The sequence below is a fragment of the Megascapheus bottae genome, chromosome 16 (assembly GCF_031878675.1).
Source record: "Megascapheus bottae isolate mThoBot1 chromosome 16, mThoBot2.hap1, whole genome shotgun sequence".
Lineage (NCBI taxonomy): Eukaryota > Metazoa > Chordata > Mammalia > Rodentia > Geomyidae > Megascapheus > Megascapheus bottae.
Window position 1 is genome coordinate 56,624,712 of NC_143524.1, and position 16,281 is coordinate 56,640,992.

Genomic DNA, 16,281 nt, shown 5'->3' on the forward strand with positions numbered 1-16,281 from the left:
TAGAAATGCTTATTGTTAATTCTGAGCATCATTATATTTCCAAGGAGAGAGACTTTTAACAGATGCCTTTGGCATTCTACATTTCAAAACTATTGCTTTGGAACTTACTTTCTTTGTTTTGCTTTTAAGTGCCTTTTAGGTATCCTACTGTTGGCATTCTGTTTGTATGATTTTTATAGCGCTCGCCTGTGACAATGTAATGGAAAATAATACAGTACTTTGGATCATGTATACTAGGTTAAAACATATAAATAATAAATTGTAAAACATACAAATTCTGATCATTTTACATCTTAAAATTAATAACCATAAGTCTCCAGCTCCACTAAAATCTACTAGGATACCTTCTCCTCAAGATCTGTCATGCTCCATTGCTATTTTCTGGCACCACAAGCAGAGTCTATAACCCATATCAAGTGATGGGTAAGTGTTCTTTGAATTAATAAGTCATACAAGTGTCTAATGAATGAAAAGCTATTTTAACACACAATTGTTGTGTAATTGAAGAACTACTTGGTCTTAACAAACTTGGATTTTTGATACATTTTTCAATCTTCACAACTATGCCTAAATATTAATACATGATTTTCAGTCAAAATAAGTTACATAAGTACATTCACATTTGCAAAAGGTATCACTCAACAGATCTGTTATTTAGGTCATTAGCCCTCACCAGTAAATACCACTCAATGCAACTCTCCAATATTAGCTGTGCACTGAGCAAGCCAATGTTTCCCTAAGCAGACAGTTATCTCAGCTATCAGGATACCTGCTAGGAGCAGCTGAGAGCAGAGTGCTTTCCTGAGCCAGGGATGTCAAATTCCTCAGGGAAATCCTGATTATCAATGTGTCTCCACCTCCCCACAGTATTTGTCTAGCCCAGCAGAAGCTGGGGTCTTGCTTTTGACATCTGAGTCTTCTATTCATGCAATTTATCCAGAACAGGAATTGTGCTTAATTATTCATGGCAGTAGGTGCTCAAACACAAGCCACAGCTGGCATGGGGAGTTTGGGAGTTAAAAGTCCCTCCTCTCTGAAAGGCCATACTATTGGATCAATATTCTGTTATCACCATTCTAAATAGCTGATAAGTTTCAATAAAGAAGTTCTGCATTTTCCTGGTCCCAAGGGAGCTTTGAAATCAAGTAGACCCAATTTGTACATGGCCAACAGATCAAAGCACCAGAGTACAAAGAATTAGGATCAAGTCTCTAAGTAAAATATACCATTTCACTGCTTCATTAATTAATAAGAACATATATCACTGGTCCTCACTACTTCACACACATAAAGGAAAAGGATTTGACTTCCTGTAAAGAACAAAACATCTAAGCATCCTAATCTTCCTCCTCCTCCTTTTCTTCCTCCTCCTCCAGGACTGGGACTTGAACTCAGGATCTAGGCACTATTTCCAAGCTTCTTTTGCTCAAGGCTATCACCCTACCACTTGAGCCACAGTGCCACTTCTGGTTTTCCTGTTTATGTAATAGTGAAGAATTGAACCCGGGATTTCATATATGCTAGGCAAGCAGTCTACCACTCTGCCACATTCCCATCCAAAATAAGCATTCTTTATATCTTAATATCTTCTCTGCTTGCAAGCCTAAGGGGGGAAAAAAGCAGCAGGATAAAGGAATTATCCCACATTTCATTTTAACAACCCTACTAGTTTTCAGAAATAATTCTTCAAATAAATGCAACCTGTGTTCCTTTTTCCTTCTTCCACATCTTTTTTTTTTTTTTTTGCCAGTCCTGGGCTTGAGCTCAGGGCCTGAGCACTGTCCTTGGATTTTCTCAAGGCTCATGTGCTACCACTTGAGCCACAGCACCACTTCTAGCTTTTTTCTATGTATGTGGTACCGAGGCAAGCAAGCACTCTACCACTAGGCCAAACTCCCAACCCCCGTCCTTCTTCTTTTTTACTCTGTTATTCCTGCAGAATCATTTGTTCATGTTAAAAAAAAAACTCTCAGGAAAAATAATTAAGATGAAAATTGTGTGAGAGAAGATTTGGTCTACAACTTGATATTTCTGTCCTCAAAATTTGGAAAACAAACTTGTAATTGGTAAGATTTAAAACTTGATGTAGGGATTTAAAACTGGTGTAGGGATTATAGTTAAGATATCTAGTTCCTTTAAATTTTCATTCATGCTATGCAAGAATAATAACACTAGATGGTAGAGTTTGGGCCTACCATAAGTGAGGGTCTGTGTTTGACTCTTAATATGAAAAAAGAAGGAAAACCAGAAAGTGTCATAAAACAAAAAGTGGTAGGCACTGGTAGTGCTTGCCTATAATCTTATCTACTTCGGAGGCTTATATCTAAGGATTAAGGCAAGAAGCCAATGAAGGTTAAAAAAAATTCTAAGAGACACTTTAACCAATTTAGCCACTGGAAGACTAGAAATGAAGCTTTAGTTTGAGTGGAACAGTGCCAGCCTTGACTGAAAAATGCCAAATAAGAGCATGACGCCCTGAGTACAGGTACCAAAATTATTTGTAAAGAATATTTCTTTTCCTTTTCAGGTTCAATATTATTTTCTTCCTAGTCACAAAGATTCATAACAAAATATGCCAAAATATAACCAAAACAATGAAGACTTAGAACCTAATTTCTCTACAGGAAATAAATGTATTCATTGCCATTACCTAAATGATAATATGATAGCAATAGTAGTATTGCCTAAATAAGCCTAAATACTAGTGCTAGTCACAAAATAGAAATTTAGTTATGCCTCTATAAATACAAAGATTATTGTCATATGTAGGCATTGATGGTTAGAGAAGAGCAGTTAATCCAGAAGACTCTGAGTGATAAAGTATGAGAAGGATATCAAAGAAGAAAATGGCTAAGAAACACTGTACTTTCTAAGACACCACCTTTGTCTCAGCATGTACCACTCTGCTTTCCTTTCTCGCACTAGACCTCACAGATGCTCAAGGGAACAAGAAGCAGAAGACACTGACCATTTGGCAACTCTAATCTCTGATTACTGACTCCCAATTGCTTCATGTAGTGCACAGTATTCTACACTTCTAGATAAATAGTGTGATTGTGAATGTCCCTTCACATAGAATATTTTTAAGAAGCTTATATGAACCTTCTTCATTTGCTTTTACTTTTTCTCTGTTAAATTCTCATTCCCCTTAATCTATGTCTCCTCCTTTGGCACATACTATTTTGAGACTGATTTAAAAAAAAAACTTGCGAAGTATACACAGCCCTATTTGTGAAAATGAAGATGACCTAAGAATGTCTTACTCATTAATTTCTCATATAAAAGTTAGAAGAGAATAAAACAAATGAATATTCTCTAGGTTTCTGAGTAGCTATCTGAGAGTTACAGTTAATCTCATCAGGAAACACAAAGTACTCCAGTATTAATTATATTAGCCTACTTTCCTGATAAAAATAGAAAGACTTATATGGGTAATAAACACATACATATATAGTGTCATTTTCATATATATTACTTAATTTTTATCTCACTTCAGTTTTGGTATTATTTCTCTGTTTCTAAACCAGGGTGATTCATATAAAAATTGCTCATAATCATGCTACTGAGTCTTTAACAATCTATCCTATTTCCTCTCCTTTCAAATCCAAGGCATTTTAAAGGAAAAATATAACATCATTTTTAGAGATGTCATTTATTATAAAGTTTTATATTTTGTTGTCAGATAACAAGGTCATGTATATTAAGAAACTTGATAAATAAGTCTCCTAACCCTGCTTTTTGAGAGCACTAGAATTTGTTCTCAAAATTTTAGAATCTATGTTAACATGTAGCAAAATTAATTTTCTTACAAAAAGCATTACAAAGATATATACACACATTTACAAAGATAAGTTGATGAGCTGTCCTAGATTTTTTACATGACATGATAGTATTTCACTCGGAGGCAAGAGCACCTTTCAAACTGAATAAATGATGGAATATCTCATGGAAATCTTAAAGGATAAATGCATAGACTCTGGGGTCAGACTTCAGAGGCTCAGTCTTGGATAGTTCATTTTTCAGTACTAGCTAAGCGACTTAGGGAAGTCACTTAATTCAGTCTTCCAGACTCATTTCCCTATCAGCAAATTAGGTTGAAAATACAACTTTCATTAATCATATGCATATCAGAAAACAAGCAAAAGAACGTGTTTGTACCTGTGTGTCAGAAGGAAAGAGATACATACACATATGGAGGGAACAGTCTAGTGGCTTGCCTAGCATGCATGAAGCCCTGGGCACAAGTCCTCAGTACCACCTACACAGAAAAATCCAGAAGTGGTGCTGTGGTTCTAGCGGTAGAGTGTTAGCCTTGAGCAAGCTCAAGAGAAGTGCCCTGTCCCTGAGTTCAAGCCCCCGGACTGGCAGAGAGAGAATGGAGGGTGGGGTAGGGGTTCAATCCACGTTCTGGCTTACCACATGCATACTCTTAATCATTAATAGTATTCCCTTTCAGGACCTCCAGGATATTGAAACAAAAGCCATATAATGAATGATTGTTGTCCTTAATGTGCTATGTTGTCTCTCATCTCCTTTGCTGTCCCTTGGTTATCTCATATTGGTATAGTATCTCACTTTGTTATCTGATATATTGAATTTATTTGTATTTGGATATTTGAAATTTGATAGGGAAGGGGGGAAAACCAAGACGGGTGGGGGGTATGGAGGGGGGAGGGAAATAGGTACCAAGACATGTGAAAGGGTATCAATGTATGTGAATTAATGCACCTTCTATCTGGCAAATATCATGTAATCCTTTTACTAATTGAAATAAAAAAAATTTAAAAAAACTAGTATTCCCTTTCAATCTCAGCTGTCTAATTTGGACAATACATTGTATGATACTGCTATACAAACCAGAAAGATAGTGTAATGAAGTAGAGATTTTTCTCCCCCAGGGATACAGTGTGATTGATAAGCTTGCAAACTTTGGGTTTGCTGTTACCTGGGCCCCACTCAAGCTCCCATCCAACTTTCTAAGCAGCACAAGTGCCACCTACCAACAAAAAGATTGTCAGACTCTTTGACCTGCCACATCAGCGGTAGTGAAAAGAGACAGCAGATAAAAGTGGCTTTTAAAATATGATACAGAGGAAGGGCTGAGAGTTTGGCCTAGTGGTAGAGTGCTTGCCACATACATAGAAAAAAAACAGAAGTGGTGCTGAGGCTCAAGTCCAAAGACAGTGCTCACGCCCTGAGCTCAAGCCCAGGACTAGCAAAAAAAAATATGATATAGAGGAAATCAGCAAATTTTAGAAGTATATTGTTCAAATACTGAAAATAACTGTGTATCATTAATGTCGTACTCCTGATGGCAAATGGAACAGGGGGCTGCTGGTTCAAAGCATCTCAATAAACTGCCTCACAAATAATTTTCTAACCTTAGTTAACTTCTTAAGCCAAATCTATAAAGCCAACATTGCTGGTGTTTCATCAATGTCCATTCAATTGTCCCTGGTTCAATCACACACATAGAAAACCATTCTTTTAAATGCCCTAGAAAACATGACTCAAGTAGACCAGAAATCAATCTATGATCGATTCTTGCCAACAGATGGCATCTAGTGGCCGAGAACTCTATTTTCAAAACTAAGTCAGACTTGCACATCCATGTTCCTAGCTGTGCTATTGACAACAGCCAAGCTGTGGAACAAAATTTATCAGTCTAACGGCCCACATAAGCAGGCTGAAAATGCCATCCTCATATCAAATAAAATAGACTTCAAACTAAAATTAGTGAGAAAAGACAAAGAAGGTTATTACACACTACTAAAGGGATCTCTCCTCCAGGAGGACATAACCATCCTAAATATCTACACACCTAATCCCGGAGCACCGAACTTCATCAAGCAAACTTTTCATTCTTTGAAACCATACATAGATCAAAACACAATGATTGTTGGTGACTTTAATACACCACTCTCACCTATGGACAGATCAACCAGGCAAAAACTCAACAGAGAAACCCTAGAATTGAACAACTGTATAGATCAACTACATCTAACAGATATCTGCAGATAATTTCACCCATTAACAACACAATATATGTTTTTTTTCAGCAGCACATGGAACATTTTACAAAATACACCACATTTTAGGGCATAAAACAAACCTGGGCAGATTCAGAAACACTGAAATCATTCCCTGCACTCTCTCACACCACAAGGGCATCAAATTGGAATTGAACACCAGTCTCCACCAACGAAAACCCTGTAACTCATGGAGATTGAACAACACACTGTTGAATCAACAATGAGTCATCGAAGAGATCAGAACAGAAATCCAACAGTTCATGAAATTTAACAAAAAGGAGCACACAAAATACCAACTCCTTTGGGACACAGCAAAGGCAGTATTCAGAGGAAAATTTATACCTCTGAGTGCCTACAATAACAAATTGGAAAAATTGCAAACCAACAATTTAACGTGTCACCTTAAGCGCCTGGAAGAAGAGCAACAAAACAACCCTAATCCCAGTAGAAGGAAGCAAATTATTAAGATGAACGGAGAATTAAATGAATTGGAGTCCAAAAAAACTATAGAAAGAATCAACAAAACAAGGAGTTGGTTCTTTGAAAGAATTAACAAAATTCTGGCCCGTAGCAAATCTTAGCAAAAAAAGAAAGGAGCATATCGAAATAAACAAAATCACAGATGAGAATGGTAATATCATGACAGAAATTACCAAAATCCAGAGGAGTATGAGAGAATATTTTTCAAACCTTCATGCCAACAAATTGGGGAATCTAGAAGAAATGGATGAATTTTTAGCCAATATTAACATATACACACTGAACCAAGACCTAAACCAAATAAACAGTCCTATTTCTGAAATAGAAATGGGAATAAGAGAATTTCCACCTAAGAAAAGCCCAGGGCCAGATGGATTCACAGCTGAATTCCATAAAGTCTTCAAAACAGAGCTCACACCAATACTCCTCAAGCTCTTCAACGAAATTGAAAATGAAGACTCTTTGCCAAACTCATTCTACAAAGCCTATATAACGCTCCTCCCAAACCAGACAGAGCTGCATCAAAAAAAGAGCAATACAGACCCATTTCCTTGGTGATATTGATGCAAAACTTCTCAACAAAATACTGGCCAGCCGTCTACAACAACTCATCAAAAAAATTATACACTATGATCAAACAGGATTCATCACAGGGAGGCAAAGCTGGTTCAACATACGCAAATCAATTAATATAATTCAACACATCAGCAGAAACAAGGACAAAAATCACATGATTGTCTCAATAGATGCAGAAAAGGCATTTGACAAGATCCACCACCCCTTTATGCTAAAAGCTCTGGAGAAACTAGGAATCTATAGAACATTCCTCAGTATAATAAAAGCAATCTATGACAAACCCACAGCTAGTATTAGTAAAAAACTAAAGCCATTCCTTCTAAAATCAGGAAAGAGACAAGGATGCCCACTCTCTCCACTCCTCTTTCACATAGTATTAGAATTCCTAGCCAGAGCAATAAGGCAAGAAGCAAACATAAAGGGGGTCCAAATAGGAAACAAGGAAATGAAACTTTCCCTCTTTGCAGATGACATGATTCTGTATGTAAAGAACCATATAGACTCCAGTCCCAAGCTCCTTGAGCTGATTCAAAACTTTGGAAAGGTAGCAGGGTATAAAATTAACCTTCAAAAATCAACTGCCTTCCTCTATGCCAACAGTGAGAGGAACGAGGCAACAATCAGGAAAGCAACTCCTTTTGCAATAGCCTCAAAGAAAATAAAGTACCTAGGAATTAACTTAACTAAGAATGTAGAGGACCTTTTTGATGAAAACTTTAAAACCCTGAAAAAGGAAATTAAAGCAGAACTAAGGAAATGGAGAAACCTCCCATGCTCCTGGATTGGAAGAATCAACATTGTGAAAATCTTGCCAAGGGCTATCTACAAATTCAGCGCAATACCCATCGATACCCCAATGTCATTCTTTAAAGAAATAGAAGAGGCAATCCAAAATTTCATATGGAATAATAAAAGACCCCATATAGCAAAAACACTTCTTAGCAGAAAGAACAGCGCAGGAGGAATTTCAATTCCAAACTTTAGACTCTATTACAGAGCTATAATTATCAAAACAGCTCGGTACTGGCACAAGAACAGGCCTGAACACCAATGGAATAGGACTGAGGACCCATATATTGAACCACAGACCTATGGCCACCTAATCTTTGACAAGGGAGCCAAAAAAATAGAATGGAAGAAAGACAGCCTCTTCAACAAGTTGTGCTGGCAGAACTGGTTAAGCACCTGCAGAAAACTAAGGTTGGATCCTTCTTTGTCATCCTGCACTAGAATTAACTCCAAATGGATCAAAGACCTGGAGGTAAAAGCTGACACACTGAAAACTTTACAGGAAGGAATAGGAGACACACTGGGCCTCCTTGGCACAGGTCGAAACTTTCTTAATAAGGACCAAGAATCACAACAAATCAGAGAAAGGCTGGATAAGTGGGACTGCATTACACTGCAGAGCTTCTGTATGGTAAAGGACATAGCCAGCAAACTAACTAGAAAACCTACAGAGTAGGAGAAGATCTTCACTAAACATGCAACAGACAAAGGCCTCATATCTAAAATATATAAACAGCTCAAAAAATTGAATCACTCCAAAACTGATCTCTAAAGAAACAACTATCCCATCAAAAGATGGGCCAAAGACTTAGAGAGTCTTCTCTGAAGAAGAAATAAGAATGGCCTATAGACACATGAAGAAATGCTCAACATCTCTGGTCATAAAAGAAATGCAAATCAAAACAACTCTAAGATTCCACCTCACTCCAGTTAGAATAGGGAGGATCAGGAAAACGAATAACAACAGATGCTGGAGGGGATGTGGCCAGGAGGGATCACTACTACACTGTTGGTGGGAGTGCAAACTCGTTCAACCACTATGGAAAGCAGTATGGCAGTGCCTCAAAAGACTAAACATAGAGCTCCCCTATGACCCAGCAATTCCACTACTTGGCATTTACCCAACCATCCAGAAACAAGGACATACTAAATCCACTAGCACAATGATGTTCATTGCAGCACTATTTACCATAGCAAAGATATGGAACCAACCCAGATGTCCCTCAGTTGATAAGTGGTATTTGTACACAGTGGAATTCTATGATGCTGTCAGAAAATATGATAATGCCCCATTTGTAAGGAAATGGAAAGACTTAGAAAAAAATCATATTAAGTGAAGTAAGCCAGACTCAAAGGAACATAGGCTCAATGGTTTCCCTCATTTGCCATAATCAGTAGAAACCTTGGACTCTTCTAGCAGAGATTTGCAATAGAGCAAAACCTAGATACATAAGGCCATACAGTATGACACTAAATGAAAGTACCTCTAGGATATAGAAACAAAAGCCATATAATGAGTGATTGTTGTCCTTAATGTACTATGTTATCTCTCATCTCTTTTGCTGTCCCTTGGTTATCTCATATTGTTACAGTATTTCACTTTGTTACCTGATATATGGGATATATGTGTATTTGGTTATTTGAAATTGGATAGGAAAGGGGGGAAAACAAGATGAGGGGTGGGGTTGCAGGGGAGGGAAATGGGGACCAAGACATGAGAAAGGGTATCAATGTATGTGAAGTAATGCACCTTCCATCTGGCGAATGTGATATATCCCTTCTATTAATTACAATAAAAAATATATGGAAAAAAAGCTCAAGAACAATGCCCAGGACACACACACACACACACACACACACACACACACACACACACACACACCACAATTACTACATTTTCGGGAGAAAGGAAGGAAAATAGATCTGTCAAAACCCAGAAAATTCCAGATAATAACTTTTTCAAACTTCTTAAGAGGAAATTCTCAGAACTACCCTTCAAAACATATAGTCTAGAAGTGAAACCAAAGTTTTCACAGCAGAGACCCTGGATTTAAATCTAGTCTCCATCAGTAAGTATATTTCACCATGTTTCTGTTTTTCACACATATGTAAGGGTAATAACAATATTATTTATCCTCCAAAAATTCTGAACATTGAAAGACATAATAAAGTCGAGGTGTATTGAATTCATATTTGGTATGTAGAGTGCATTATATTATTTCATTTTAAATTACAGAAAGCCCAGGCTAGCATATAGCTCAGAGGCAAAGTAAGCACCAAGTAGGTATAATACTCAGGTTCAATACCCAGTACTATTGAAAAAAAATAGAGAGACCATATTTGTAGATTTGTTTATATGCAGCATTGAATTGTGATTAAAAATAAGAAAAATAATAAATTAAACACAAAAAGAAGTTTCAAAAATAAAAATGTGACTCTCACTGGCGTATTACACAGCTCAGCTGATCCTGAACAAGCTCTCAGGATCTCATATTGCTAGCTGTGCTTGCATCCTGTCATCTGCTGCCTCCCTGTTATCATTTTGTGGAAATCTGCCTTGCAAAAAGCCAAGTAAGGGCTGGGAGTGTGGCCTATTAGTTGAGGGCTTGTTTTACATGCACAAAGCCCTGGGTTCCACAGTACCATATACACAGAAAAAGGCCGTAAGTGCGTGGCTCAAGTGGTAGAGGCCTATCCTTGAGGAAAAACCCAACGACAGGGCCCAAGCCCTGAGTTCAAGTCCCAGGACTGGGGGAAAAAATGCAAAGTAAAAGATAAGGTGCTTAACGCAATGAGGTAAAGATTTCAGGGTTGTGGAAAGGCAGCCAGTGTTTAGTTTAAGAGTTTGAGATAGAAAAAATGAAATATGGTCCACTTTTTGGCAAGTAATATTAATATTTACAACAGTTATTTTGTGACAATTTAGCCTACTCTATGGAATTTCAATTATATTGTGCATATGAAGGGTTAAATTGGAGAAATTTTAAACTATAGAACTTTATATCTTGAGGATCCATGATTTTTCTCAAAGGCAGTCTCCTTAAAAGTACATTCCTGTGCATACCAAGAGTATTGTCCTAAGCAAAATCTTCTTACTAATCCATCTTATTAGCACAGGACAAATGAATTATATTGCAAAGCCTGCTGATGAAAAAACTAGCAGGGCACTGGTGGCTCAAGCCTGTAATTCTAACCCCTCTGAAGGTGGAGCTCTTGAGCCAGGAGTGTGGCCCAGTGGTACAGTGCTTGCCTAGCATGCATGGAGCCCTGGATTCAATTCCTTGGTACTACAAACACAGAAAAGACTGGAAATGGTGCTATGGCTCAAGTGGTAGTGCGCTAGCCTCAAGAACGCCCAAGGACAATGCCCAGGCACTGAATTCAAAACTCAGGACTGGCCAAAAGAAAAATGAAGATCCAGCCTGGGCAGGAAAACCCATGAGACTCATATCTCCATTTAACCACTAAAAAGCCTGAAGCAAAGCTGGACTCAAGGGCTAAAAGCCAAGCCTTAAGCACAAAAGCTCAGAGACAGGACCCAGGCCCTGAGTTCAAGCTGCAGGATTAGAAAAGAGGGAAAACAAAGAAAAAGAACTAACAATGGTCAAAAAAAAGTGGGGGGGGGGATGCCCAGTCACGCTCCAACATATCCTTGTTACTCCTGGTAAATAGAATGCTGTGACTCACGCCTTGGATGTGAGTCCTATAACTGGAAGGAAGCCCTCAGAGGACCTAGGCTGTCACCAAGACTCAGATTCCTGAGAAGCACACAGCTTGCCCAAGGTGAGGTAAACAGAGCCTTCCTAACAAATCCTCTCATTCTAATACTCAGTTGCTATGTGCTGAGTGAGAATATAGAAGAAAGACCCTCAACACCTAGAGTGACCAGCACTGAAAAAAGCATTAATTTCCAAGTACTCTGTTTTCTGCCCTGGGCCTTTATGCTGGATCTAAGGCCAGTTAACCACATATTATTTGTCCAGTTTAGTGTAAAAGTCAAGCCAAACCTCCATAGCCACTGCTGGAGGTTAAGGAAATAAAAATATATAAAATGTACCTTAGTTGGGACCATGACCCCTTGTTTATTTTTATCAACATAATTTTGAATACATTTCCAGGGCACAAATGCTTCTCAGAATATTTGAGGAATATATTTTGTATTTAAAAAAAAAGGGCCGGGAGTTTGGCCTAGTGGTAGAGTGCTTGCCTAGCATGCACGAAGACCCGGGTTCAATTCCTCGGCACCACATACATAGAAAAAGGCCAGAACTGGTGCTGAGGCTCAAGTGGTAGAGCTCTAACCTTGAGAAAAAGACCAAGGACAGTGCTCAAGGCCTGAGTCCAAGCCCAGGACCGGCAAAACAACAACAACAACAAAGAAAAGCAGCATGTAGCCAGGCACAGTGGCTCATGCCTATAATCCTAGCTACTCAGGAGGCTGAGATTTGAGGATTAAGGTTCAAAGCCATCGGACACAAAATGACCTGATCTTATCTCCAATTAGCCTCTAGAAAACAAGAAGTTGGGCTATGGCTCAAGGGTAAGGTGGTAGCCTTACGCTGAAGAGCTCAAGGACAGCGCCCACCCCAAGTTCAAGCCACATGACCCCCCCCACACACACACATACATACACACAAAAAAGAATCTCAGCATGTTTCCTTTTTTAAGAAAAAATGTTGACAGGTAATTGTCTTAATTCTTTGTAAATTTTTGCTTTTCCTTACAATTACTGCCTCTAGACATTTCTGTAAACCCCAAACTGGTAATGTCTTTGTTTCATAGTGGCAAGACAGTTTCAAAAAAAAAAACAAAACAAAACAACAACAATAATAGCTTTGTGGCTCACGTGGCAGAGCACCAGGTTTGAGCAAAATGTTAAGGGACAGCACCCAGTCCCTGAGTACAGGCCCAAATACCATTTTTTTTTAAATATCTCTTATTTTCTTTTAGAAAATATTATGATACTACATGGGACTTTAAAAACAATGGCACAGTGAGAAAAGCAATTCTTCTGTTCAATTTACTCCTGTTTAATATATTTTCATATTGCTTTCATTAAACTATGTGATGCTAAATATAATTTCAGTCTTGACAGAATTAACTTCAAGACACCGAATTCTTTTACTATTTCCCATGGAAATTCTTCTAGAAGCTTCTTTCAATAATCTGTGCTTAAGCACATACAGTTTTGAAATTTTAAAGAAGTCTTTTTCATAACTTACCCTGAAACATGCAACACCAGCAGCATGTAGAAGATAAAGAAGAGGTTGTGTGTATACCAGAAGATGTCATAGCTGGAAACTCTGCAAACAAGTCGGATAATTTCAATCCTATTTACCTTTCATCTCATTGAAAAAAGTGTCATTTGTTGCAAACATATCCCAACTTTAAAAACTGAAGTAAGTATTCATTCAAGATTCATCTATCAATACCAAAGGATAAACCCACCATACAAACCTAATTTACAGAAACTGTAAGAAGCGTTTTTGTCATTGAGGAAAATTGGTATGTTTAACATAAATTTAGACACATTGTGGTAGAGTGCTTGCCTCGCATACACAAAGCCCCTAGGTTTGATTTCCCAGTACCACATAAACAGAAGCCAGAAGTGGGGCTGTGGCTCAAGCAGAAGAACACTAGTCTTGAGAAAGCTCAATGACAGTGCTCAGGCCCTGAGTTCAAACCCCAGGACTGGGCAAAAAAAAAAAGACACATTGAAAAAAATCAAAATTAAAGCTATTATGCAGTTCAGTGATGCTGATTCATGCCTGTAATCCTAGCTACGGAGGGGGCTGAAATTTGAGGGTCAAGGTTCAAAGCCACAGTGGGCAGATAAAGCTTAGAGATTCTTATCTCCAATTAAACAGACAAAAAATTCAGCAAAAATTGGATGTGTCACTCAAGTTGTGAACACAAGATTTGGTGGAAAAAAATCTAAGCAAGGAAGGCTGTATAATAAAAGATTAATTTCTTTCAGTACAATATCTCAGGCATGTTGGACAGCTCATCTGCTTATTGAAGTGATTTCTGAAATTCATCTGTGGGAACATCCAGGTGCATGTTGTAAAAGAGGAATAAAGAGAAAGTTGTGCCTTCATTATTTTTAAATGGCAGTTATTATATATTACCTTCTGATCTCTACATATTTCTATCACTCAACTTACAGGGACTTTTTTCTATCATTTTCCCATGGTTGTTAGATGTCTGTGCTTTGTTTTAACTAGGAATAGTATATTTTCATCTTGTTCAATTTTTCAAACTATTTACTTAGTATAAAAAGGTTTTCATATTTATTTAATGTTTTATTGTCATTTTCAAAAATATTATTGGCTCATAATAGTAATTTTTTTCATTCTCTTATAAATGCTAAAGAGATAATTATGTCTTCTTTTCTGGAATTAGCTCTATTTCCCAATAATTTCATGTTTCATTTCTGAATGCATGTAAATAATATCAGAATTAAAAGTAACACCTAGAATTTTTTTCTGATTCTTAAAGAAATATTTCTATTCTTTTATTATGAATTGTGCTCTCAATTCCGCTTTATTTTTCTTAAGTATGTAAAGAACTTAATTCAATTCCTGTATTATATACCATAATTATCCTCACATATAAAGGTAATATTTAATAATTGTCATTTAAAAATCTGTTAAAATGAGAAATGTTTATACTCCTATTATCTGTGAATAAGACTATTATTTATTTTAATAAATTGGCCCACTTGGAATTATTGTCTACTCTATCCCATGATCAGTAATCAAATACTGAAGTATTCACTTAACTTTTTAAATGTGTTACTTCTTCAGTGGTAAAAGGGAAAAGTAGATTATCTCTATGATTCATTTTTAAAAAGAAGATTCTTACAATAAAGCTTAGAGAAAAGCAAAGGAGGGGCTCGGTGCAATGACTATGAGAACAAATGCCATGGCTTAGTTGTGAACAGTGGCTGATCTTCACATCCCACCAACTCTCAACTAAGAATATTTCTTTGATTGTCTCTCAACGGCTTATCTTAATTCCATGGCTGTCTCTCAACTTCTTATTGTCAGGCCTGTCCATCAATGTATCAAATTTTTCTTCAAGAACTTCAGAAACTGCAAGGCAAACTTTCCATAACATGAAACTCTCAAGTGTTCATAACATTTTTCAGTGAGGCAATTTCTAATGCCAAATAAAAGTTTTAGAGGATAAGTTTACCATTTAATCTGGCTATTCTATATCTAGAAAGTTTTCCTTAGGAAATAGGGATGGGGATTCATATTTCATTATTTTGAAAAAATGGAAATGCCCAATATAATGGACCTAGAAAACTACTGTCTGTCTATGTGATATGTGTACAAAAGTATTAATATTGAAAGAAAGTTCAGAGCATATTTAAATATAATCAGACTAAAGTAATACTATAATGTAATCTTGTTTATATGGACAAGAGTATTAAGGATGTGAAAGTGTGATTTTGGAGGATGTATCTGGTGGGGAACTAGTAAGAAAGCATACAATAAGATTACGTCTATACAAGTAAACACAAGAATCTTGGCACAGTGATGCAGTTCTTTTTTTAATTTTTATTTTTATTGTAAAGGTAGGTTGCACTTACATAAATCAGGCATTAAGTATATTTCTTTTTTGTATTGTAGTTCTTTAAGTCTAAATATTTAGTACCTGGAGATCGAGATCAAAGTTTGAGGCCAGCTTAAAAGAGTAAGTTAGTAAGATTCCCAAGCCAACCAATAGCTAAGCATGATGAAAAAGCTTATTATCCAGCTACACTGAAAGCGTATATAGGATAATTATGGTCCAAACTAACTAGACAAAGTCCTAAGATTCCTTTTAAAAAGTATCCAAAGTCAAAAAGGCTCAAAGTGAGACTCAAGTGGTAAGAAACTGGCTAACAAGGATAGGGCAGTTTAAATCTCAGTACTTCCAGAAAAAATAAAGATTAAAAAATCAACACTAGAAAAGAATATTTCTGATCTATGAATTTACTTGTGAGATTTTTAAAGGGGCATGAATAGGGCAGTAGAACTGTTTAGAAGTATATAGGTTCACAGGGCCGGGAGTTTGGCCTGGTGGTAGAGTGTTTGCCTTGCATGCACGAAGATCTGGGTTCAATTCCTCGGTACCACATACACAGAAAAAAGCCAGAAATGGTGCCAAGGTTCAAGTGGTAGAGCTCTAGCTTTGAGAAAGTCCAAAGACCGTGCTTGGCCCCTGAGCTCAAGCCCAAGAGTGGCAAAAAAAAAGAAGTATATAGGCTCACTTGCATATATTATTAGAAAATTATTTTCAGAACAAACATTTGCTTATGTTTTCATCAAATTCTACATCCTAGCAAATAGAATGCTTTAAGATGTTTTGAAAGTTATAAGGAATATGTTGGTTTTTTTCCTTAATAAAACTTTGA

General features: G+C 37.0%; 1 protein-coding gene across 1 annotated transcript in view; it reads right to left on the bottom strand.

Moving 5' to 3' along the window:
• The window catches only part of Nox4 (NADPH oxidase 4), a 171,519-nt gene that overhangs the window by 89,920 nt on the left and 65,318 nt on the right, over nucleotides 1-16,281 (bottom strand). Inside the window, exon 8 of the mRNA XM_090349138.1 lies at nucleotides 13,100-13,180. Coding sequence (XP_090205264.1) covers nucleotides 13,100-13,180 — 81 coding nt within the window. The remainder of the gene's footprint in view (nucleotides 1-13,099; nucleotides 13,181-16,281) is intronic.